The sequence below is a fragment of the Cygnus olor genome, chromosome 12 (assembly GCF_009769625.2).
Source record: "Cygnus olor isolate bCygOlo1 chromosome 12, bCygOlo1.pri.v2, whole genome shotgun sequence".
Taxonomy (NCBI): Eukaryota; Metazoa; Chordata; class Aves; order Anseriformes; family Anatidae; genus Cygnus; species Cygnus olor.
Window position 1 is genome coordinate 13,596,176 of NC_049180.1, and position 23,185 is coordinate 13,619,360.

The following is a 23,185-nucleotide window of genomic DNA, read 5'->3' on the forward strand; positions in this document are numbered from 1 at the left end:
CCTAGCTAAAATGAGACAGGAAGAAGAAAAAAAGCTTGCCAGTAGAGTAAGGTCACACTGTACTTTTGTTTTCCCTGACTGGAGTAACAAAATCGTGAAGTTTTCTGTTCTATGAACCTTCCTTTCAGCTGGGTTAGAAGGAGAGTGGATTTGTAAGGTGGGCTACTTTCTGACCCCTGCACCCTTTATTAGCCTAAATAGCCAACCTGCCACTCGCTTGGCATTGAAGAGCAGCATTTCCCTCGCGAGCAGGGAGCGAGATGGAGGAAGCTGTGCTTTGGTTCTGCAGCTGAGGCTGAAGAAGAGGTGGTGAGGGGTGGATACAGGTGGTTGATAAAAGCCTGGGGTAGGGGATGCAGAACTGTAGGAATGCAAATCTTGACCTGGATCTAAAATCTCTTGAGGAACTTCTTGAGTTAACTAGAATGTTTTGGTGGCGTTTTCACTGTTCCTTATCAGTAAAATCTGTTTCTACAAACAATGTTGAACTAGTTTGTGTTAGCTGGGGACTGGCTTCAGATCCTGCTTGTATGTTTGTGTTGCTGTCCCTTCCTTTCTTCCTGCCCGGCTCTGCCTGTCTCTCTGTCCTGCTACTGAACTTTAAAAACCTGGGAGGGGACTTCAAGCGTGGTGTCCTTGAAGGTGTGCTCTCAAACAGTGACGTGTGCTTGGTGTGAGTTACAGCGAAGACCTTTGTTCAAATGAAGTGTTGTAGTTGGAGCAAACTAAACTTGCTAACTTCAGTGAGCTTTACTGGATGGTTTTTACTGCCCCGAATGGGACTCGCAGGCAAAGGCTGAAGAGGGGGCCTGAGATGGCCATGCACTGAGGAACTTGCTGCTGGGTGGCGCAGGGGATGTGCCTGTTGCTGCTCTCCCTCTCCTGCCTCCTGCGTGCACGAGGGTCACAGACCAGTGTCTGAACCGGGCAGCTCAGCCAGTCCCTCTGCTCCAGTTGTTTGTATTTAAGTTGGGGATGTGCAATTAAGGCAAGTAGGCTTGCTGCTAAAGGCTTTGACTTCTTTGTTTTAGACCTGGCTTGCTGCCTGCCTGTTTTGGTCCATGTTTCTTCTTCCTGTTGTATCCACACCATCCTCTGACTGTACTGCAGATGCACTTGGTACAGAAATACCCCTCTGCGGACCTTGCCACAGGAGAGCTGAGCTGGGAGGCCTTTGTGTTTGAACCCATTCCCTGGCAGGACAGGAGACGAATGCTTTTCCAAGGATGTGAGGCCAAACCGATTGATCTGTGCCTTTAGCGTTCATTTAGGCTGGCTCAGAACAAGCTGACCACCCTTGTTACGTAGCCACAGGGGTCTGCCTGGGAGACAAGCTTGCTCAGCTCCTTTCTGCTGATACTTTTTCTGTTCCTGAGAGGAGACTTGGGAGCTCAGGGCCATCCCCTAGGAAACTCCAGTCTATTTTTCTCTCTCTTCAGTTTTGATTTCAGTTTTTAACCAAATACTTGGCATATTGTAGACTTTCTTTTTGCCAGGAGAATATTTTGCTATAGTCAGTCAAGCTCTTGTCTCTGTGGAAAGATCTAGCAGCAAACAAGCTACTTCAGCAGATTGCACTTGATTTTTAAGAAGCTTTCTGAATGCGAGAGGGGAGGGACATTAGGAGCCCTCATCATCGCACATGGGCGAGACTTGCATTTCCAAATAGTGGAAAAATGTAACTTCACACCTTATGACACAGCCACCAAGAGGGAGCCTGGCAGCTCTAGTTCCTTTGTGTTGCAGCTTTACAGTAGATTTTACAAGCTTTCAATCTTGTCTTCTTTTTTTTTTTTAAATGAATATGCCCACTGATAGTCTTTGTACATCTTCAACATCATGGCAAACCTGTTAGGGGAGCTCACATGCTCAAATAAAAGCACCCTTCTTCATGGCTAAGGTAGGTTTTCCTCTGTGTGTCGTGTTACAATGTAATTCAATCTAGAATTCTAAGATCTTAAGGTAGAGATAATGACATTCTTCCCCCCCCCTCCCCCTCCACATGTGGTTTTGGGGTGTCAGTGCTGCTATAAGGATAGCTCGGAGACATTTCTGAGCATCAGCACAATATAAATTGTTAAAGGTTTGTAGATAATGCCCTGAACATTGGCTGCTTCTACCAGTGTTGGCCTGTACACTTAATAAGATGCTGTGCACATATTTTTCTCCCGTTGTATATTGAAATGTTAATGCTTCCAGCAGCATGCATAATGCTCGATGTGCTCCCTCTCTATCCCTATCATATTTGCCCTCCCTTTTTTCTGACTCTGCTGTTAACTCCCTGTAAGAATGGGTCCGTGAGCAGCTATAGCTACTTCTTGCAAGCTCATATTTTCATGTGCTGAAATGTATTTGAAGATTATCCTTTAAATTTTTGTGTGTGTGTGTGTGTGTTTATCTGTTAATCCTGAGTGGAGTTTGGGTAGGGCTGTTCAGACCTACCAAGTAAGCTGTCATTATAAGGCTGAAGCTTTCCTGGTGCAGCTGATGCCCCTCCTTGAGAATCCTGTTTTTTGTCATTGCTTAAATACTTGGTGGCTCTATGTAGAAACACTTCCAAGGCATCCCATGGTTTTCATGAACTTCCTGATTTTATCTTGGAGGAGTAGGTTCTGTAGCGTGAAGGTTTCTGCATCTGACACCTGCTCTGATACTGAGGCTTGTCATAACTCCTCCTGCAATTAGTTTTGATCCCTTTCTCTTCAAAACTCCTCAGGGCTCTCGTGTTCTTACAGAACAATGCTCAGGGGATCGATTTTGCATCTTTGTAACTTTACAAGAAAGAAGTGTAGTGCCACCTTCTAATGGGGGAAAAATGTGAGCTTGTCTGGGCTTTGGCCATAACGAGTACTCTCCTTACTGCCTTACCTGGCCGAGCTCCCCTTTTCCTTGTCGTTGACGGATGTGGTGATGAGAAGCAGCAGTTGGGGTGATCTGTGCCTGCTCTTCTGGAACTGCTGAGGTTGTCCTGGCCCTGGATAAACAGGATCAGATCCTTCAGGGGAGCTTTCCCGTCCTCCCCTTGGTCGAGGCATTGCTTTGAGACAGGCCAGCAGTATCCCCATCTCATTACCGCAGCATTAATGTGTGTGCTACAGGGAGCCCTCCCGTAAGTTCTGTCTTGGTGGGTGGCCTCTGAAGGCGTTGTGTCAGCGAGCTGGCACTTTGGGGACATCTCTAGGGTTTTGGGGTGACTCAGCTTGCCGTGCACATCATCTGTTAAAATCCGTGCACTGTACGCCATGCCCATGCTGCTGGGACTTGAGCAGTGGTCCCCCCTGTGCCCACCTGCCCCGCTGTCGTGGCTCCTGCGGTGGTTGAGAGACCCAAACCTAGGTGCTGGCTGGGCTAATAGCTCTCTGCTGCATCCTACTTGTTTCAGAAATCCTCTGGGATACCAAACAATAGCTCAACTCTCAAGCCTTTCATCAAGGCGATTTGTTTCTTGAAGCTGCCGCGCTCAGCAACATCTTGTTTTCCCCGGCAGAGCTGATCTGATTGTATGTGACAGGACGTGATCAGGATACGCTGCTTCACCTACGCTGCTGTACCGGCGTCATCAGCTCAATTTTCACATTAGTGATGTCTGCCAGCTGTCCAGGGGGAAGAGGTGTATGTGCAGGGCCGCCAGCTTCTTTTATTGACACGCTGAGCTTGGGACAGTTGCCAGCCTCGCTCCAGCAGTCCTGACACGCGGTAATTCGGGTGCTGCAGATCCTGCAACCGAGGCCTCGTAAAATCCCTTCTCACGCCCACGTCCTCTTTGCAAACACATTTGCTGTTCTTCCCTTACTATGTGGATTTCTGCCTTTTAACTTCTTTACTGTTACACTGCTTATCAAGTCAGCCCCAGAATCTGGCTGTATCAAATGCCCCGTTTTCAGACAGCATTAATTATGAGTAATTAATGTTTATGTCTTTGAGATCACTTCCAAACATGGCATACAAGATAGAGCATTATAGAATACAGGCGCTTTGAACGTGTTTCAAATTAGCTTTGTTCTGTACTTTGGCTGGGGCTTTCAAAGGAAACCAAGGGAGACTCTAGTTTCTTCCAGTGCCTCAGAAAATGACAGTTCTTTGTAGCTTGTTATTTTGATGCAAAGAAGCCCTGTTAGCAAATTTTGCACAGACTTGCAACTTCTTTTCTATAAACTTTCCCTATCTCTTCCTTCCCCTTTTTCTTTTAGACGGAGAGAGTACCACTTGAACTGAACTCAAGACTGGAAGAAATGGTAGAATTCAGCGAAATGGAAGCAGAACCCAGTGAAGCAGAAGATTTTGAAGCCAGGGGAAGTCGCTTTTCAAAGTCAGCTGATGAAAGGCAGCGCATGTTGGTTCAGCGGAAGGAGGACTTGTTGCAGCAAGCTCGAAAGTATGTTCCTCCCTAAAAATCCAGCCTGGCCACTCAGTTACACTTCCCCCAGAATGTTTTTTGAATGAATTATGACCACTGAAAGTCTGAGTTGATGCGAAAAGTATTAAGAGGAATGAATACATTGCTACAGCAGGCTCAGGTTGCTGTTTAAGACAACTGTCACTGATAATCCCAGTTTTGAAATAGCGTCATGTGTCACAGCATGCACACAGCTTCCTAAGTGGTGATCCAAAGCTCTTTGAAATCATAGGATGATTTCTCCGGCTTCAGTGAGCTTTAGTGTGAGCCTGTAGTGAGAGACCTTGTACCGAGCCCTCTTGTGCACCTTAGTTTATCTCCTAGCTTAGGTGTCAGCCAGCACTGTGTGTGCTGTTGCAGCTGAGATGACTGTCCGGCACTGCTCTTTGCAAATGCAGAGCAAGAGCCCTAAGCAGTAAGCAGCACAAAAATGACAGACTGCCACTAACTAAAATATGCCAGAGGAGCTCATGATTAACCAGTCAACGCTGTTGAAGGGGGCATGACTGACTCTCTTCTAGCTCAGTTAGTAATAGGTCTTGTATATATAGTCTTATTTCACATGAGTTAGTCATGTTGGTGAATTTTACTAGCGTCTAGTTGCTGATTTAAAAAAGAAATAAAGAAGGAAAAACACTTTGGAGCTGTAGATAAAATTTTTTTAGCATTTGTAACAAGTGTTGTCCCTGCCATTTTATCTCAGGGAGGCCATAGAAAGGGTATACAAAAAGTACAATGAGTTGTGTCCCTCCCCCATATTGAAATGCTGCCATGTGAATAACTGGGGGTATGATGGCTTCTAACTGTTTATCCCTAAATAGGCTTTCTCCCAAAATAATTTTCTTTCTTTGAAAAATGTTTTTTAGAGAAACAAAAGCATTTTTGATGTTGTGGTTACTAGTTCCTTATTTGTGTTGAAAAGCTGTGGAAGTGCAAACTACTGTATTTTGTCACTACCTGCAAAAATGTGTTGGGTTATTAACTCTGGATGCTGCTTGCTTGTATTTCTGTGTTACCTGAGGCTTTGCAGCTGAAGTGCCTTTCCTGTCAAAGGCTTACTTCTTGTCAGTGACTAGCTTCTTGGGGTAGACTCCACCTGCACCTGGAATGTGGTGGTGGAATAATGGAGACAGAGATTCAGTAACTCACCTGAAGTCTCATTGAGCTGCTCTGGGTTAAGAGTAGAGCCCAGACCTCTAGAACTGGCTCCCTCTCACATGCACAAGGATCTTGCACTGGGTTTCTCCCACTCTGTGAAGTGTGCCATGGGCTGTCTTTGAGTACAGAGGCTGTGTGTGCTTGCACGGTATTTTCCAGCTTTCAGTATGCCTTAACCCCCACCTTGTTTCCTGGATGTACCAGCTGAGTATTTTCCAGAGCCAAATGAGGTGGGCTCTGCTCACCCATCTTCCTTTCTCCTCTTGTAGGCGTTATTTAAACAAAACCTCTGACGAGGAGTTGACCACAGAGAAGCCCTCGCTGCCCGAGGGAGCCTCCGCTGATCCCGTCACCCTGCGTCGCAGGACGCTAGCTGCTGCCGCCGAACGGAGACTTCAGATGCAGCAAAATTCTTAGCGCTCACTGCTTCTCCTTCCTCCTCCTCCTTGTGAGCAATGTTGAATAAATAAATGAAATACAAAAAAACCCTGCGCTTTCTATACCAGCAGGAAAGTGTCACTTCAGAGTTCAGCTAGCTGTGCTGCCGAGTGAGCTGGCTGCCTCTGTGCTGTATAAAGCATGTGGTCTAATAATGTTTGGACAGCTGACAAATTAACCTTTTTTGTAATATTTTCTATGTGACATTGATCCCCTCCACAAACAAAGGCGATTTGTAAACCACGGGCATGATTTCTGCAGCTAGCGTGAGGTGTTAGGCTGACTGCACAGCAGAAGCTGGGGAAAGTGTGTTTGAAATGAGCAGCTCTGGGTGCAGGTCACAGAGGGCACTGGCAAGTTCAGCTTGAGACCAGGGAGAGTTATTCCAAGAGGGGAAGAAAGCTTAGAAATTTGCAGCAAACCCTGCATTAGATGAGCAGGTTCCTGCTCTTAGGTTCCTGCTCATATCGAGAGTGAATGAAGGGTGCTCTGCAGGCCAGCTGGAAGGGCTGGAGCGGTATCGCTGGGAAGTCAGGTCTTAGACTGGATGGAAGCTGTCTAGCTACATAATGTAGTAAAAAATGAAATCATGAATTGTGCAGCAAAGTGCTAATTCGCATTGATTCCAGCATAAACTAGTTTGTTTACCATTGCTGGGCTCTTCTGCACTGGCAGACTTGTAGTTCTGCTCACTCCCCCGGGGCTGTGCTATTTTTCCTTGTCTTTTATGGCCAGAAAGAAGTGAGACACTGGGAGGAATCGAGTGACGAAGAAGGGGCACGAGGGGAGGCTGTAGCCCCTGGCATTCAGTGTTACATTAAGCCGATGGAGTACAATCGAAAATTCTGCCTGTTTCGGACTTCAGAGCAACATGGATGGACTTCAAGGAAGAGGCTGGAGATAGCTCTGATATCTTGCTTTTTTATTTCATTTTTAACCCCATGACTTCACCGTGAGACTAGAAGAATTGGGGCAGCTGGGCCTTAGGCAGGCTGCAATCCAATCTGCTAACCTGTGATTTTTCTAAAGAACTTTTGACACGAGATGCACTTGGAACTGGCAATGCTAGCTTGCATAGTTGAATTTTACATGGCAGTGACTTAATTTTTAAATTCCTGATGAGTGAGTTCTAGCATCACTGTCCTTTAGAAGGAGCCCAGTATTATCTAGAATTGTTGGTAACTTTTTTTACTGTTGGTTTTTAGGGACATTTAAAGGTGAACTTAATGAAAGGAGTTGCATTGATGTTTAGGTGAAAATAATTTATTTCAATAAAACTTTTTGGGAAGCCTTACCTTGCAATGCTGTTATAGTAAACTTCAAAGATTTTTTTTGAGATCATTGGTTTTGCTCAGAGCACAGCTGTTTGTTTTTATTGTTTAAAAAAAAATAAAATCTTGGTCAGTGTTGGAAATTGTTTGGAAATTTCTGTAGTGTGTCTTATGTTCCTGGCACGTGTTTGGTTTGTAAATGCAGCACTTGCGCTTTTGTCGTGACAGGAAGGGGGACCAAAGGGAACACAGCAGCCTGACAGCAGGTTTAGGGAAGGTTTTTCCAAGCCCTTGGTAGTAGACCAGTTCCTGGGACTGGAATCCAGCCATGCTGTGAGCATGAAGTTGGAAGAGAAATAATATCTGGAGGACTGTAAAAATGAAGTGGGGTTTTGAACTGTCTGATTGCCCACCCCAGAATTTATCACCACACACTCACAAAAGCTGTTCCCTGATTTCTTATGCCCATGCTGGTGTGGGAAGGTACCATCAAAGCAGCTGCCCTTGGCCAGCAACCTTCTCCATTTGTGCTGAGGGACCCTGCTGTGGATCGTGTGAATCTGGTGGCAGCTTTGTGCCCTTCATCATCATCCCGCAGCTGCTCCGAAGCAGATGAGCTTGTCTTGCACAAACCCCTCTTGCTGTGGAGCCTCCAGTGGCTGAGCTCACAGTGGGGGTGAGCAAAGGGGGTGCCTGGTTCGTGTGGTGGAGGCGAGCATCCTGTAGCTGAAACCAGGAGCAGAGGGAGAGCTTCAGAGACCCCTGGGCAATTCCTCATGGATTCATCTCCTCCTGTTGTGTTCCTGACCACCTGTGGGTGGCTTTCCGCTTTATCCTGCTCCCTGGTGGCTACCTCCGGTGTTGGCCCTGGCCGGCTGTGGGATGGCGTCTGAGTGACCTTGGTGCTGAGGGTGCATTTGGGCAGGGGGGCGGTGGTGGGCTCTTGGCTCTGCTTCCCTGGAAAGGGAGGTCATCCAGGGAGAAGCTCGCTTGGCTTTCCCCGCGTCGATACGAGCTGCGTCTGTCCCGCCAAAGCACCACAAACAGCAGGAACCATGAAGAAATAACTTCGCCAGCGTGGGACTGAGCGCCTGTTCTAGCCCAGCTTCCCTTGCTCCATCCAGTTCTGTGTCCTGGGCAGCTCAGGGTGCACCCAGGGCAGGAGTGACCCCCCCTTCCTGCAGCCCAGTGGGGTTCGAAAGCGTTCCTCCACCTCCTGGGCAGCTCCGGCCCTGCTCCAGCTGAGCCACCAGCACCCGCTGCCTGCTTCAGGCACGTACCAGGGCCCCGCAGGGTGGCCGGCCTCTGGCGCCCCTTGGGCTGTGTGCTCCGTGGGTCTCGGTGCTCCCTGCCCTCACTGGGCTTTCTGCTCTGGCTAAGGGCTGAAAACCTGAGTCCTGCACCGGGATGAACACAGCTGGGGCTGGGTGAGGCATGAGGGCCTGAGGCCGCACAAAGCCCCCCTCATGCCCAGCCGCATCTGTAGCCAGCATGGCAAGGCTGTCCCATTGCATCCCCTCCTGTGAGGATATTGTTCAGGTGTGTTGTATGTCCCCGTTGACACAGGGAAGTCCATCTGTACTTCGGAACTGTGTCCGCTGCTGTCCCAGGCACGAGTGAAGCGCTGAAGCCAGCCAGGATGTCCGTAGGCTCTGCCGTGCACCACACCTCGAGGGTCTTTTCAGAGCCCACACAAACAGCCAGGGGTTGCCGCAGTTCTCAGCTCCGCTCAGCTCCTCCTCGCTGTGCCAGGCCCAGGCAGTTGGGCCTTGCTTGCACAAACAGCAGCTTTATCAGGTGAAAATTGCTTTGCTGCGATTGTCCCCCAAGCACTGCTCCTGGTCCCATTAGGTGCTTTCTGCTGGCTTCTCTTGGGCAATTTGTGGGAAATGAGTGAAACAACCCCAAAAAGTGCCCTCGAGCTCAGTCCTGGGGTCTGCCCTCAGCCCAAACCTGCCCAAAGCCTCGCAGGGGTCGGGCTCTGCGCCCTCGGCCTCCCAGCCCTGTCCAGGTCCAGCAGCAGGCCCGTGGAGGGCCACAGTGGGGTGAAGGCGTTTTTGGATAAAATTACTGTTTGCATGAGGTGGGAAAAACAACCAGGCAGGTCCCATACCCCCAGCCCACAAAAAGCCCGATTTCTTCCTGACCACCGTGCACCAAGCAACATCGGTGTGGGTTGGTTGTTTCAGCATTGAAAAAAAAAGGTGATTTTTTTTTTTTTTCATTTTTTCCTTCCCTTAGAAAGGCAAAGCAAAGCAGGAGTGCGGCGAAAGAAGCAGCCAGAGACGCGGGAGGGGAGAGCCCGGGGTACAGACAAACATTCTCTTTATTGAGCTACACATGAATTTTCCATTAGTCAGAGAAAGAGATTGGCAGTGTGTAATATATCACAGAAACCTCACTGATTGGTAATAGAAAGGCTTAGAAAGACCTGGCGCTTTATATATATATATATAATATTTTTAGTTTCCTCTTTATTTATTCATTTTCTTTTAAACAGGTGTGACTGCTCTTCTTCAGCAAAGATAACTCTTAAAAGTGAAACTGTGAAGACGTCTGGTTACTAATCAAAGTAGAAATGGTGAAGGATTGGTCATGAAAACTGTGGCTTTAATGTAAACACTACATTCGATTTTTTTTTTTTTTTTACTTTTTGTGGTTTTGTGTGTTTTTTAAAATTTTTAAATTATTTTCATTCTCTCTTTTTTGTATTTTTGTCTTTTTTTGTTTATTTTTAAAGTTTTTTTTCTTTTTTTTCTTTTTTTCTTTTTTTTTGCAGCACAAACATCCCCACATGAGAGAAAAAACACCATTCACTAAAAGGAAGGACATGGGGTGGGGGGAGGGAGGGAAGGGGGGAGAAAAAAGCAGCACAAAAAAGCATTCACTGGAAAGAGTTAAAAATGAATAAAATGAATAAAAACAAAACAAAAACAAAAAGCAAAAAAGAAAAAAAAATGTATATATGAAATAACCCCTCCCCGAAGCCCCCAAATCAACCCCGAACGGGAAAATAAAGACGCGGAAGCCGATCTGGTGTGAAACATGGGGTTTTTGGGAGCGGAGGTGGAGGCCGGGCAGGGCTGTGCTTCTGGATACGGGCCGGAGGCTGAACGAGGCGCCGGAGCCAGGACGGGGTGGAAAAAATGGGGGAAAAAACCCCAGAATGGAGAGCGCCGCCGGCCGCACCCCTGGCTCCCGGCTGGGGAGGGATTTACCTAAAGTGAGGTGGAGGTGGAAAATTTAAAAAATGAAACGAAACCAAAAAGCCCCAAAAGAGGGGAGCGAACGCCAGCTCGTCCCTGCCCGCACGGAGGATGCGCCGCCGCGCTTTCTGCCCAAAACAGCCGGGAAAAGGGAAATGGGAAAAGATCTTTTGTTTGTTTGTTTCCCTTTTTAGCTAGGACGCACGGCGAGGAGGGAGTTTTTTTTTTTTTTTTATCCTATTTCCCTCTTTTTTTTTTCTTTTTTTTTTTATTAAAAATAACATCCTTGAGCTTCCCGCCGCAGCGGCTGACCCAGGCAGCGGGGCACTGGAAATAAAACCGGTTCATCGTAAGAAGAAGTCAAAAAAGAGGAAAAAAACAAACAAACGAACCAAAACTACTGAAAATAACCCAAACCTGCTCAAAGACGCGCCGGGAGGAGACGCTCCCCCCCGAGAGCACCGGCACGGGGCTGTGGGCAGGATCTGGCCCCGGCCCCACCGGGGCGCGGCCGGAGCTGGAGTTGCCCCAAAACCCCCGAGGCGCCCCCAGCTGAGGCCAGGGACCCCCCTTCTGCCCGCAGCTCTTCGAGACAAACTAAAAAGGTGGTCGTGGATTTGTTTTTTTATATATATATATACGTATATATATAATTTTCCTTATGCCTTTTTATTTACCAACTTGCATGATTATGATTACGATTTTTTTTTTTATTTTTTATTTTTATTTTTTTCCTCTCGTTCGGTTTGGTTGTTTCTTTCGTTTCACTTGGTGTGTGTAAGTGTGTGTGTGTATGTGTGGCCGCGTCACTTCTCTTCTGCTTTGCCCCTCTCCCTGCGCCGCCGCCGCCGCAGGGGCTCAGTACAAGCCACAGCCCCGCAGGTTGTTGGCGATGATGATGTCGGTGACGGCGTCAAAGACCACCTGGATGTTGTTCGTGTCCGTGGCGCACGTCATGTGGCAGTAAATCTCCTTGTTGGGCGAGCGGTTTTTGCTCTCGAATTGTGCTTGGATGTAGGCGGCCGCGTCCTCGTAGGTGTTGGGACCTGCGGGCACAGGGGGGGACAGCGCGGGGGCGTCAGGGACAGGCACCGCCACCCCCCTGCCATGCTGCTGGAAAAATATTTTGTCTCGGAAAGAGCAGGCAAAACCCCTTTTTGTCTCTCTTTTTTTTTACCCCAGGTGAGATTTTTTTCCAGCAGCCCCTCAGAGTGGCCCTGGGCCTCAGTCTCGCCCCCCAGCATCCAAGCGGGCAACACACCAAGGCCCCCACAGCACCCTGGTGCAGGCAGGCACAACGCCCATAGGTGCTGCCACCCCAAGCTGGGAGCAGGGACTGCCCTTTCCCCCTTATTCCTCCCCTTTCCCCCATTTCTACCCCATTTCCATCCCCATCTACCCCTTTTCCCCCGGCATTTCCCCATTTTCCCCGTCTGCCCCCCTTTCCCCTTCTTTTTCCCCCAAATCACAAGCACCTGGGCTCTGCCACCACCACCTCCCTCCCCAGGTGTCGTTGCTTTGCCCTCCTTGCCACGCTCCTCTATTTCCCCCCAGCGAAGGGAGGCAGCCCCCAGCTGCCCCTGTCCGGGCTGGAGGGCTGCTCGGTGGTCCCTGAGGGACGCTCGTCCTGGCAGCACGGTGAGTCCCTGCAGCACATCCCGTGGTGCACAGGGGTGAATGGCCGGGGGGCCACATGCCCCCCGGTCAGGCAGGCAGGGTCTGGGAGCACTGGGTGCCCTCTCCAGCATCACCCATGGTTGCCCTCAGGGGGAAGCTGGGGCTGAACAGGAGCTTGATTCAGGAGTTTGGGATGAGTGAGGGGCAGCTAGTGGGGCTGGAGTCCCTTGGGGATGCGTTGCTGTCTGTTTGCTTGGCCCCTTGGGGATTTTTGCTTCTCCAACATGGGCTGGGGGGGCAGAAGTTTGAGCCAAAAAATGTGCATTATCGTATTAAGCTGCTTAGTGGCTGTGCCTGGCCCCTCGCGGAGAGCAACAAAGCCTGAATTACGCCCCTGGAATCGCCTTTAGAAGAGCATCTATTATCTGGAGATTTATTTTCCTTTTCCAGCTTGATGCTTCCCCTCTTTCCCTGTGCAGGTGGCAGCTGAAGACACAGGGAGGTGACTGGGTGCCACCAGGCTGCCTCTTGTTAGGGCAGAAGGAGCTGGGAGGTGCCAAAAAGCTCCCAGGTGGCTTTTGACATCCCAGCACGTGGCCTGGGAAAGAGAAGGTGAAATGCTGCTGCGTGCTGGCGGTGCTGTGAAGCCTCCAGGGGATGCTGGTGCCTCCTGCTGCTGGGGGCTGGGGCCAGCCCCTGGGGTGCTGGTGCCCACTGTGGGCACTGGGTGAAGCTGCTGACATCAAGTGTTGTGAGGGGTGCTGGAATTTCTCATCTGGAACTTCTTTTTTTCCTCAGAAAAAAAGAATCAGAGTGGATTTCTTTTTACAGCGCTTTCTTGATTCCATTTCCTCTGAGCTGAGTTGGTTTCACTTATGAACTGGTACAATTTTTGTGTGATTTTACCCATTTCTGTTGTGACAGGGCTCTTCTCTTCCAGGAGTGTGCCCCGTGTGAGGGGACGCAGGTGGCAGCCTGGGCTTTGAGGCCCTCGTGTCTCCGCTCCTGCAGCCGCGCTCCAGGCCCTGTCAGCAAACCCTAGGGAAGGCCGAGCGTCCTCTGGTGGGTCTCGTGGTGTTGGTTTTCCTCTCTTGCCATGACCAGTGCTTTCCCTTCACTGGCTTTTCTTGCTTTTCTCACTCCCCTTGGTGGGACCGCAAGGGTCATGCTCTGAAGAGCCGCTGTTCCTCTGGAGATGCATCCAGAGCCCTCTGTCCTGGCAGCTGCTCTCGCACCTTTGCCACAAGAATTCCCCGAGCACGAGACACAGCTCAACCCCAAGAGAGATCCCTTGAGGTGCTGGGGCCATCTCATGCACTTGGAGGTGGGCAGTGCTATCGCCGCCCTGTGAAAGCGATCGGTGCCCATCTCCCCCCTCCCCGTGGTGCGGCGCGGCCCCGGCATGTACCTGTGTATTCGGGGAAGCAGATGGTCAGAGGCGACTTCTTGATCTTCTCGGCAAATAGGTCTTTCTTGTTGAGGAAGAGAATGATGGAGGTATCAATGAAGAATTTGTTGTTACAGATGGAGTCGAAGAGCATGAGAGATTCGTGCATGCGGTTCTGCATCAGGGAGCACGCGGGGAGGGGAGAGAGGAGAGAAAGGCAAAGAGAGAGAAAGAGTTAGAGTAGAGGAGGACTTCTTCTTCCCCCAAGCTGAAATGGTTAGAAAGCAAAACCTCACAGTGAGACAGTGCTGGACATGAGCTGGTGGCATGGGAAGGGGAGGTTGTGCTCCTCCTGGCTGGAGGACAGGACAGGCGTGGAGGCCATGGCTTGTCCTGGGCCTCCCTGCCGGCTGCTCCAGCAGAGGCTGGTGCTGGGGTTTCAAGAATTAGTGGGGAGAAGAAAATCATTTGCTCATCATTCTCCTGAAGAGAGGACTGGAGAAGGGGGCTGCAGGCTTCTGGCCTCATCTGTGTCCCTTTGGCACCCCTGGAGCGTTGCTTGTGGAGGCTAAATGAGGGGCAAACAGCCCCGGGGCTCAGCACCAGCAGCACCCTATGATGGCTGGAGCAGAGCCATCATGGGGACAAGGACTGGGGCAGGTCCTGTCCCTGCTGGGCCCTTCTGCCCCTTGTGAAGTCTTCCACCTCTGCAGACACCGTGGTGGAGGCCAGGTGGCACCAAGGAGCCCAGAGGGGTGTGTGCGGGCCCAGAGGGGTGTGTGCCATGGAGGAGCCTTAGCAGGGACATGGAGGCAACTGCGAAGACCTTTTTTCTTTCTAATTATCCTTTCATGTGTGAGCGATGCTCCACTTGGAGCCTGGTTTCCCCATGCTACAGGAGCTGTTGCCGGAGAGGAGGCAGAGCGGACAGAGGGAGAGGAGAGAAGGAGGCGAGGCGAGGCTCCTCTGCCAGGTTGGCCCCAGCAAGTGGAGGCTTGGAGGCAGCCGCACACCGCTGGTAGTGAGCGGGGAGGGAAGGGAAGGCACAGCTCTCAGATCCATCTCCATCATTAACTTACTCAGGAAATTAACACGAAGCCATTCCCAGCTGCTCCATGGCAAAATCCAGGAGAAGCCTCAGGCACTGCAGTGCTCGTGGACACCCAGCACAGCCAGGGTGGCTTGGGCTTGCCTGGATTCCTGAGAGCACACGTGTTTCCTAATGAAATGATGACCCAATTACACATTTTGGAGTTTTCCATGAATGTTTTATTAGTGAGTCATTTTCTTAGCTACACTCTGACTGCAGCTTTTGCATGCAAAATTTAGCAGATGTCTGATTTCATCTTGAAAAGCTTTGAGATTACGCTGTTGTTTCCTTGGCAAGGAGTAGCTGTGAATGCCAAGTAGTTGCTTTCCAAAGCTTCTGGACCTCATTTGATCCTTATCGTTTTTTTTTTTAAAGATTTTTTTCATGGGAAAGCAGGAAAACCACCACAAATGGATGTGGCTCTTCTTGCCTTGACCGAGTGGCCTTTGCAAAAAATGCTGGGTCTTGAGGTTTTGCTGGCAAGTAGCTGGGTGGGTTTTAGTTGGTTTTAGTTCTTTGTTCATCCCGTTTTGTTCCATAAATGTGTGTTTCAGCTGCTCTTCCAGCACCACTCCTTTCCTTAACAAACAAAGGATGCGCCTGGGGGAATCCAAACCCCAAATGCAGAGAAGATAACCCTGGTAACTTCTGAGCCCTGGATATCTGAGCAGGATGGCATCCCAGAAGAGAGATCTTAAGGGATACTCCATACAAATACCCAAAGACAAACCCCTTCTCCCTAAGCTGGTCGTTGTCCTCAGAGCTGGTCTGAGATCTTGCCTGGGCTGCAGGCTGGGAGGTACAGGAACTGCTGAGGCCAGGTCCAGCTGAAGTTACACCACTGAAAACCGGTGAAGTAAACAGGAATAACATCTAATTTCCCATGTTCAGGCTGATGGAAAAATTTCCCTTGCTGTCTTCAAGTTTGTATTTGTGCTTTCTGTTTCTTGCCTCCAGTGATGGAAGCCCTTTGGTTCAGACACAAAAGAACAAACTGACACGAGAGTTATTTTGAAGGGACCGTGAGGTGCTCCAAGTATTGTGTCACTGCAATGGGGAGAAAGCACGACTTACTGAAATGAACCAGAAATAGCTCTTTTGTTGCTGTGCTTGCTGATTGATGGAGGAAAAGCAATACAAAACTTGCTGCTTGTAACAGATTTGCAACCACGGCACAGGAAGAAAGCTCGGGGAAGCGGGGACACTGCCAACAAGCAAAGGAACACCAGCCATGCTGCCTGCTGCCCACATCACCCCCACTTTATTTAAATGGCTTTCATGCAGGTGTTTGGATCAGATAAAACATCACAAATGTCAGATCTTTAAGGCGGAAGGGGTCAGAGTGGAGGTGGCTGCTCTCATGCCCCGGTGTTGTCGCACTTGGCAGCAAGTGGCACAGATACAAAGGCGATCACTCACCTTTTGGGCTGATCCTTTTCAAATTCCTTATTGCCAGTTGAGTGAGGCTGGGATGGACAACTGATGTGGGCCGGACGGACAGATGGTCTGCCATGGCTTCGGCAGTGCCACAGGATGGTGACAAACAGCACGGAGCAGCATGGCCGAGAAAAAGCAGCACACACTCAAGGGAGACACAATAAAACCCTCTCACACTAGAAAAGAGCTGGCACTTTATTAACATTTTGTAACTAATAAATACATTACCGACAGCCAATAAATTATTATACTCGCTAACGCTCTATTAAACCAACGGACAGTCACTCTTCGTACAAAATTACAGTTAATACAGGCCGGGCCATCGAACATGCAGGAGGAACGGTTCAACAGGGAGGCAGCACGAGGAAGCCCCCGGCGATCCGTTGGGAAGAGGTCGGTGGCGGAGAGGGGACAGCAGGCAGGGCGGCCCGGAGGCACGGTGATGGTCACTGTTCCCTTGTTGAGCTGGAGGGAGGGGAAAGGGAGGCGAGGGGAGAGGGCAGTGGGTGTTAAATCAGGGAATGGGGTTTTAATGGGGTGGTGCCTTGTCTTTAAACTTGAGGCGCGTGTGAGGCGGAGAGGGTGAGGCTGTCCTGGGTGAGCTGTGGTCCTGGAGCTGGGCTGGTTTGGGGGAATGAGGTGGTCCCAGAAAGTGAGAGGGGTTGGCACGGTCCTGGGGAGAGGGTGGTGAGGGACCTCGTGCTGGTACCTGCTGTGCTCCCCTCTCCCCACCTGGAGCCCTGCATTCGGGGGCAGAGCCTCCTGCCAGTGCCACGGGGCAGCCAGGATTTGGTTGTGAGACTAATATTAAGGCTCTGTCAGGGTGTGTGATGCAGCTGTGGCTTCTGACTTTTTTTGGGGGGGTGCAATATTGCAAATCACAGAGAGAGAGAAGGTCCCAGCAGGGGACCTGAGCTGGCTTCTCCCAGCTGCAGGGTGCCAGCTGGGAGGCTCTGGTCCTCCTCCAGCAGATGCGCTGGCCTTCAAGGGCCAGCACGTGTGCCCTGCCATGGGCAGCATGGATTAAGATCTCCCCAGAGAGCCCCCAGGCTGCTGGCTTGGACACGAGCAGCCCTGGGAGAAGTCCCTCTACATAGGCACATTCTCAGCACAGCCTCTTATATAGGTCACATACCTGTATCTGTCAGCATCAATTACACCGTGCCATCGCAGGCGCTCAGAAATTATCATGTACAATCGAGTCTTGGTGCTTTTGGGAGTGTTTCTGTCTGCTCTTTCCTCAGGGGAAATGGAGGCAAGACCACGGTCTGCCCTTTTGGGCAGCCTGTGCTGGGGATGTGCTGGGCTGTGTGTGATGGGGTCGGGAGTTTCCTGGCTGGTTCAGGGTGGTGCTGTGCAGCACCGTCCCTGCTGACCTGGACACTTCCATCAATGGGTATTTCAGGCTCCTTGGAAATGGTTGGGGAGTTTTTGGTCATAGGCCTGAAGCCAAACCTGGCCCATGACAAAGACGCAGACATAACAGTGCTACTCTTATCTAACAGAGCTGATGCTCAGCTTCGTTCCCAGGAGCTCTGCCACAAATATCTCGCATGCCATGGTGCAGGGTCTGGCAAACTGGGGTGATCTGGCAAAAGGACATCTTATGGGGCTAATCCTCACCTCTTGGGGACTGCTCCTGGCCTGGAAGCAAAGCTCGTTCCATGCCATAATCAATTAAAACCACCAAATATATTTTAGCACATGTTACAGTATAGGCTGCTCTCGTTAATACTTCTGGTGTCCTTTAAAACAAAATCGTGTGTCCTGAGGACATCCTCCGAGGCCGTTCTCCCCTCTGTGGAGGTCCAGGCTGTGGTCCAGTTCTGGAGCCTGGGGTTTGCCTGCATTGTGCTGCACCTGGACCCCGTGCCTGTGCCTCGCTGAGAAAGTAAGGAGAGCCCCAAGCAAGGATGAGGGCAAGCAGCGAATTCTCACGAACTCCTGAGAGAAATGGGAGTACTGGGAAGCATTTTTTGGAGGCTGCTGGGGCACCGCAGGAGGCAGCGGGGATGGGCCTGCAGATAGGCAGCCAGATGGCCCCGCAGAGAGCTTGCACTTCCCTGGGCCACCTGTGAAAGCCAGAGCAAGGTAAGAAAAAAAGCTGGCCTTTGGGATAGGGAGCTGTATGTGCAGGTGTGCTTTCCTGGCCTGTATTTATTGCTGTAAGCCCCACTACTGCTGTCTCCTATGTGAGGTGGTTGCACATCCCAGTGCCTCATGTATGGGTTCATTGCAAGCTTTTCCTTCCACAGGTTTCTCTATTCTGTTGAAATTGCTTTTTAAATAAGGGTCCTATGGGAATTTTTTCATCTTGTGTATCCACACACCCAACCGTCTCGTTGCTGATGGAGCACAAGGAGGGTTTCTTTCTTTCTGCTGCTGCCTGAAGCTCACCGTGACTTGTCAGAGCTGCTCTGAACGTGGTGCCACGTGGATGCTGGTGTTGGGCCGGGTCCTCAAAACCTGCATCCATCGAGCCTCCAGCAGGCATGCCGAAATCAGGCACCATTTGCACGTTCCCCTGTTAGCTCTGGAGGGTAGGGAGGTGTACACGCAACGTTTCTAGGCAATTCCTGCAAGGACTGCCAGGGTTGAGGACTGAGAAAAAGCACTGGGCAAAAAACTGCCTGCGAAAGGCACATCTGTCAGAAAGAGCCTGGGAGGGATGCAGAAACCCAGTGGTGAGTAATGCTTTGGCAGGCATTCTTGGAGACAAAAAAAAAAAAAAAAAAACCAAAACAAAAAAAAAAAAAACCAAAACAATACAAGGCCATCAAGTGGGAAAAATAGTAGTGTTTAACGCTGAAAGCATTTCATCTTTCAAACACCGTTTTAAGCCTTTGTCAGTTAATCCTCACGACACTTCTGTGAGGGAGGGAATGTCAGCAGCAGCAGCTGAAATGAAGCTTTAGATGTACAATATGCCAAAGAAAATGAAAGAAAAGGCTCAGTGTGTCAACATTTCCTCCTCTTTTTCTCCCCTGCGTCCCTGCGGAGTGTCAGCTGGGGATGATAACCAACTGCCTGGGGATGCTGCCGGGGCTGGGTGGGTTTGCACCTCCTGGTCCCCTTTTGGGCTGCCCAAATCCAGCCCAGAGCAGGGTGTGAGAGCACCCATCAGGACCGGTGGCACAGCTGCATTTAGCAGAGTTGGGGGTTAATTCAGATTTTCTTCCCCAAAATATTCCTGCACGCTTTATGCTGGAAACTCCTGAAGCTTTGGCTTGGTGCTGCCTTCGCTGGGGACAGCTTCTGTTACTTGCTGAATCGGAGGAAATGTCACGCACAGCGAGGGGTGGAAATAGAAAGCCTCCCAGCTCCTAGAGCTGCTGATCAAATTATTCTGATGAAACTTCATAAAGCGCTGCTTTGCTGCCCGTGTAGGCACCAGTGCACTGCTGTACACAGTTTCACCATGGGTCTGGCAATAACATATGCTTTAGGTGTCAAATGTAACTAATGTTCAGCTTTCTAGCCCTTATCTTGATGCTCGGTGCACGTGTACATCGCCCGAGCAAACTCCAGGAGCATCCCTGTTGACCTGGGTCCCTCCAGCTAATTTCCTGCCTCCTTCCATGGCAGGAGCACCATCCCACTGCTGTTGTGCACTGCCTTGAAAAGCAAAGTAAGGAGCTGAGTTAATTTGATAACCTCAGCCTACCGTGCAAGAAGAGGGCTGTGCATTGGGCGGAGGAGAAGTTTGCAGGGGGAGACCCGAGTCCTGCGTATTTCTCTTTCATATTCAGTGCTTGTTTATGCACTCAACTCTTCTTGCTGCAAGAACAAGCAGGCTCATGGCATTTTACTGTCATTCCCTTGGCTTTAGTCTCTCGGGATGAGAGCTCAGCATGCCTAGAAATCTTTCCAAGGTTGGGGCAGGCAGCTGGTACCTCCTAGGGAACCAAAGAGAACTGGGCACATGTTGAAAACCCTTTCTTCGAGAATCCTTCCTCCTGACTCTGAAACTCCTGAGCTAAAACAAAGACAGCTACATGCACGTGCCTCGTGTTCAGGGGTCCTTTGGCTGATGGCTGTGTAGCAGCGTGTTGGCACTATGTGGAGGGGCTGGGGGCTGACTCTGCCAGCAGAATTTTAAGGCTGAGATGGCGAAGAGAAAGGTGGCTTGTGCCAGAGCAGGGACCTGGTGTTATGGCTGGGAGTGTCCAGAAGAGGACCAGCGAGCCCTCCCTGTGCAATATTAAACAGTTTTATAATTACATGCTAATTAAGGCATTGCTGACACAGCTATAAGCCACGCGATGGAGTTAGGTGGGTGAGAGCCACCTTTCTTTCCTCCTGCCCTGCATCCTGGGGTTCTGTCAGACACCTCACCAGCACCATCCCTGGCAGAGCACAACCTCAGATGGTGAAACCCCTCCAGCCTCCCGGGAACGCTTCTCTTCCCGTCTTCCCTTCCCCCCTGCTGCCTCAACCTGCCTCATCTCCCTTCTGCAACTTCTGCCCCAAACCGAGCCCCCCAGACCCCCGGCTCCGGTCCCCTCTGTCCCTTCCCACCTGCTCTTCACCCTGCCTCCCGCACCCCCGCTCACCTGGCCCCTTGCCTTTGGGCTGTGCTGCTTTGGCCTGCTCTCACGTCACCTCTCCTGGGTGGGCACAGCAAGAAAACAGCTATTCTCCTGCTCAGACGTGGCACTGGAGGAGTCCCAGACCTCTCAAGAGCAGAAAGCAAGCCCTGGTGGGGACTCTGAGGAGAGGGCAGCTGGACTCGCGGCTGTCCTGGAAAGACTCACGCTCATGGACTTTCACGAGAGGCAGGGAAGGAGCTAGGAGGTGGCTGTCTCACTTTTGGGGTGGACTATTAAGGGTCCCTCTGTGTTCCCAGAGGTCACACCTGACCTCTCAGGCTCCCCCTCCAACTTCACCCCATCCAGCAGCACTTGGAGCTTGTGGCGATGGCGGGCCACACGTGCCCCAGCCCAGCCTTGCTCATCCTTCTCTCTGTGCCTACACCTTCTGTCATGCTGGGTGCTGCTCTTGTCCTTTCCACACCTTCCCCCCTGCCTTTCCTTCCCTCCTTTCCTCTCTCCCTTGCACTTGTCCTTCCTACTCCATCACTTGGCACAAATCTGCTCCCTGAGCCTTCCCTCCCCGTTAATAAACCATCCCTCGCGCTTTGGATATGGGTAAAGAGGTGACCTGGTGGAGGCACTAAACCTGGAGCCACCTCTCCTGGGTGCTCAGGGAGGAGGTGACACAAGCCACCTGCTTCTGCTCAGCCAGGAGGCTCCGGTGGGTGACTTAGGGGCATTTACATGGGCGAGGAGTTGGCATGAGCCGAAGGGATCCCTCGCACCCCACCATCACCCAAGCCTGGTAAGGTTTCCAAAATCACCCCTCTACATTTTAGGTACGTGAAGGTCAAACCCTGGCTTTGTGGGGATGGCGAGGGCTGTGCTTTGCCATGAGCATCCCTGGTGCCAACTGTGGTGCGCACACAGCCCCGAATGGGACACATCCTGCCTCAATTGCATGGCACACAGGGAAATCCCCGTCACCTGCTGGCCATGGGCATCCTCACAGAATCATCTAGGTTGGAAGAGACCTTCAAGATCACCATCCTCGTTACAGCCCAGCCCGCTCCGTGCAGCAGCTCAGCCGGACAGGAGTAAGATCCGGGTTACTGAAAACACTAGGCAGATTTTAACGTTAATTTTGGGAAACTGGAGGTAAAACTGTTATCGGTAATGAATGTTTTTAGGCAATGCTTAGTAGGTTTTGTTACTGCGTCCGTCTTAGACACCAGCAAAACTTGGTATGGTTGTTTCACTTGTTCAAAGAGCTGGCTGAAAAAAGGGAGAATATACAAAGCCAGGCTGCTGGGGCTGTGTTCAGCACTGGCCCCTCTGGCTTTGGGGTGGGAATTGGAGCCACAGGGTACCTTCAAAATGATCACGTGTCTAGTGCTTCTCAAACAAATAGTAATTGTGAAAAAAGATACATAAGGAGAATTACAAATATCCCTTAATTTCAAGGAAAAAAAAGAGATTTTGGTTCCAAACTGTGCTGTTGCTGACAAACATTTTAAGGCTTTGAGTTTTTCTTTTTTTGTAAATGGAGTATTTCTGGTTTTTGGCAGTTGAAATGCACTTTGTGGGAAATGTATTAGCTCCCTCTACAGCACTGTGAATTGGAACGGAAGAGTAGAAAGAGGCAGCGAGGGGAATTCACCCAAAATAAACCAAAACAAAATCAAACGGGGCTGGGGGAAGGCAGAACTTGCTGCGGAGTTTCCTGGGGCAGAAGGAGGGGTTTACGTACTCCTTCCTCATTGCTTTCCGAGGAGGAGAAGAAGAAAGAGAGAGGACCTGTCCGCGGGACTGCGGGCGCTCCTGGCGGCTGCAAGGAGAGGAGGGAAGGAGAGGGCTTTAGTAGAGTCCGCATCCCCGTAGGTTGTTGGCGATGATGACATCCGTGACGGCGTCAAAGACGAACTGGATGTTGTTGGTGTCGGTGGCGCAGGTGATGTGCGTGTAGATCTCCTTGTTGGGGGACTTGTTCTTGCTCTCGTACTGAGCCTGGATGTAAGCCACTGCCTCAGTGAAAGAGTTGGGGCCTGCGAGAGAGCCGAGACGAAAGGAAAAAGAGCAAGTTAAAGCAATCCCATAGCCCTACATCTGCAGGGTGAGGGTCAGCATCTGCTAACACCAAGAGCAGCACGCCGTGTAGGAATGAGGGGGGCTTGCAGGGATTGTGGGGGTCCAGCTGCCACCACATGCAGGGAACTTGTCCCAGGGATGGGCACTGCTAACAGCCTGCAGCACTGCAAGGAAGAGGATGCCTCCACCTCGGCCGTCTCATTCCTGGTTTTGTGCGGGGCTGCTGTTCGTCACGCACAGAGGTGAAATGGGTGAGGGAGAGGGGGCTGGCTATTAGGAAGCCTATGATGAGAAAACCAAAACAAACTCCTCATGATGGTGACAAAAAAGGACTTAAAAAAACCTGCCAGGAATGTGGTAAGTACTAGGCCTGGTGAAAAGGTTATCATTTTTTTCCTTTTTTAGACTTTTTTTTTTTATTAAAATTTCAGCTTTTAATGGAAAAGAGCAGTTAAAACATCCACGAATTGAGGACAGCAATGGTAACCATGTCCTCCTTTCCCTGAACTGCTAAGAGAAAAGGACATGAAAAGATCCAAACTGTGTTACAGAGAAAAGTGATATT

The 23,185-nt window shown here is 50.4% G+C and overlaps 2 protein-coding genes and 1 long non-coding RNA gene across 6 annotated transcripts in view; 2 read left to right on the forward strand and 1 right to left on the reverse strand.

Annotated features, from left to right (window-relative positions):
- Positions 1-7,406, forward strand: part of AMFR (autocrine motility factor receptor) — a 28,974-nt gene extending 21,568 nt beyond the window's left edge. The window contains exons 13-14 of the mRNA XM_040570820.1: positions 4,191-4,375; positions 5,824-7,406. Of these exons, the coding sequence (XP_040426754.1) occupies positions 4,191-4,375; positions 5,824-5,971 (333 nt within the window). The 3' untranslated portion in view covers positions 5,972-7,406. The remainder of the gene's footprint in view (positions 1-4,190; positions 4,376-5,823) is intronic.
- Positions 7,407-10,642: 3,236 nt separating this feature from the next.
- The window catches only part of GNAO1 (G protein subunit alpha o1), a 136,094-nt gene continuing 123,551 nt past the window's right edge, over positions 10,643-23,185 (reverse strand). The window contains exons 7-8 of one of the 2 annotated variants that reach the window (XM_040570892.1): positions 13,495-13,648; positions 10,643-11,515 (exon numbers count right to left, since the gene is read on the reverse strand). In XM_040570892.1, coding sequence (XP_040426826.1) covers positions 11,328-11,515; positions 13,495-13,648 — 342 coding nt within the window. In that variant the 3' untranslated portion in view covers positions 10,643-11,327. Of the gene's footprint in view, positions 11,516-13,494; positions 13,649-18,742; positions 22,578-23,185 lie in introns of those variants that run through there. The other variant, XM_040570891.1, reaches the window with a different exon arrangement.
- LOC121076520 lies at positions 10,966-18,753 on the forward strand. 3 transcript variants are annotated; one of them, XR_005823548.1, is made up of 4 exons: positions 11,894-12,107; positions 12,566-12,948; positions 13,027-13,148; positions 15,118-18,753. It is a non-coding gene; the product is annotated as an uncharacterized LOC121076520 (long non-coding RNA). The 3 variants fall into 3 exon arrangements; XR_005823550.1 differs by lacking the exons at positions 11,894-12,107; positions 12,566-12,948 and adding an exon at positions 10,966-11,074; XR_005823549.1 differs by lacking the exon at positions 12,566-12,948 and having other exon boundaries at positions 11,888-12,107.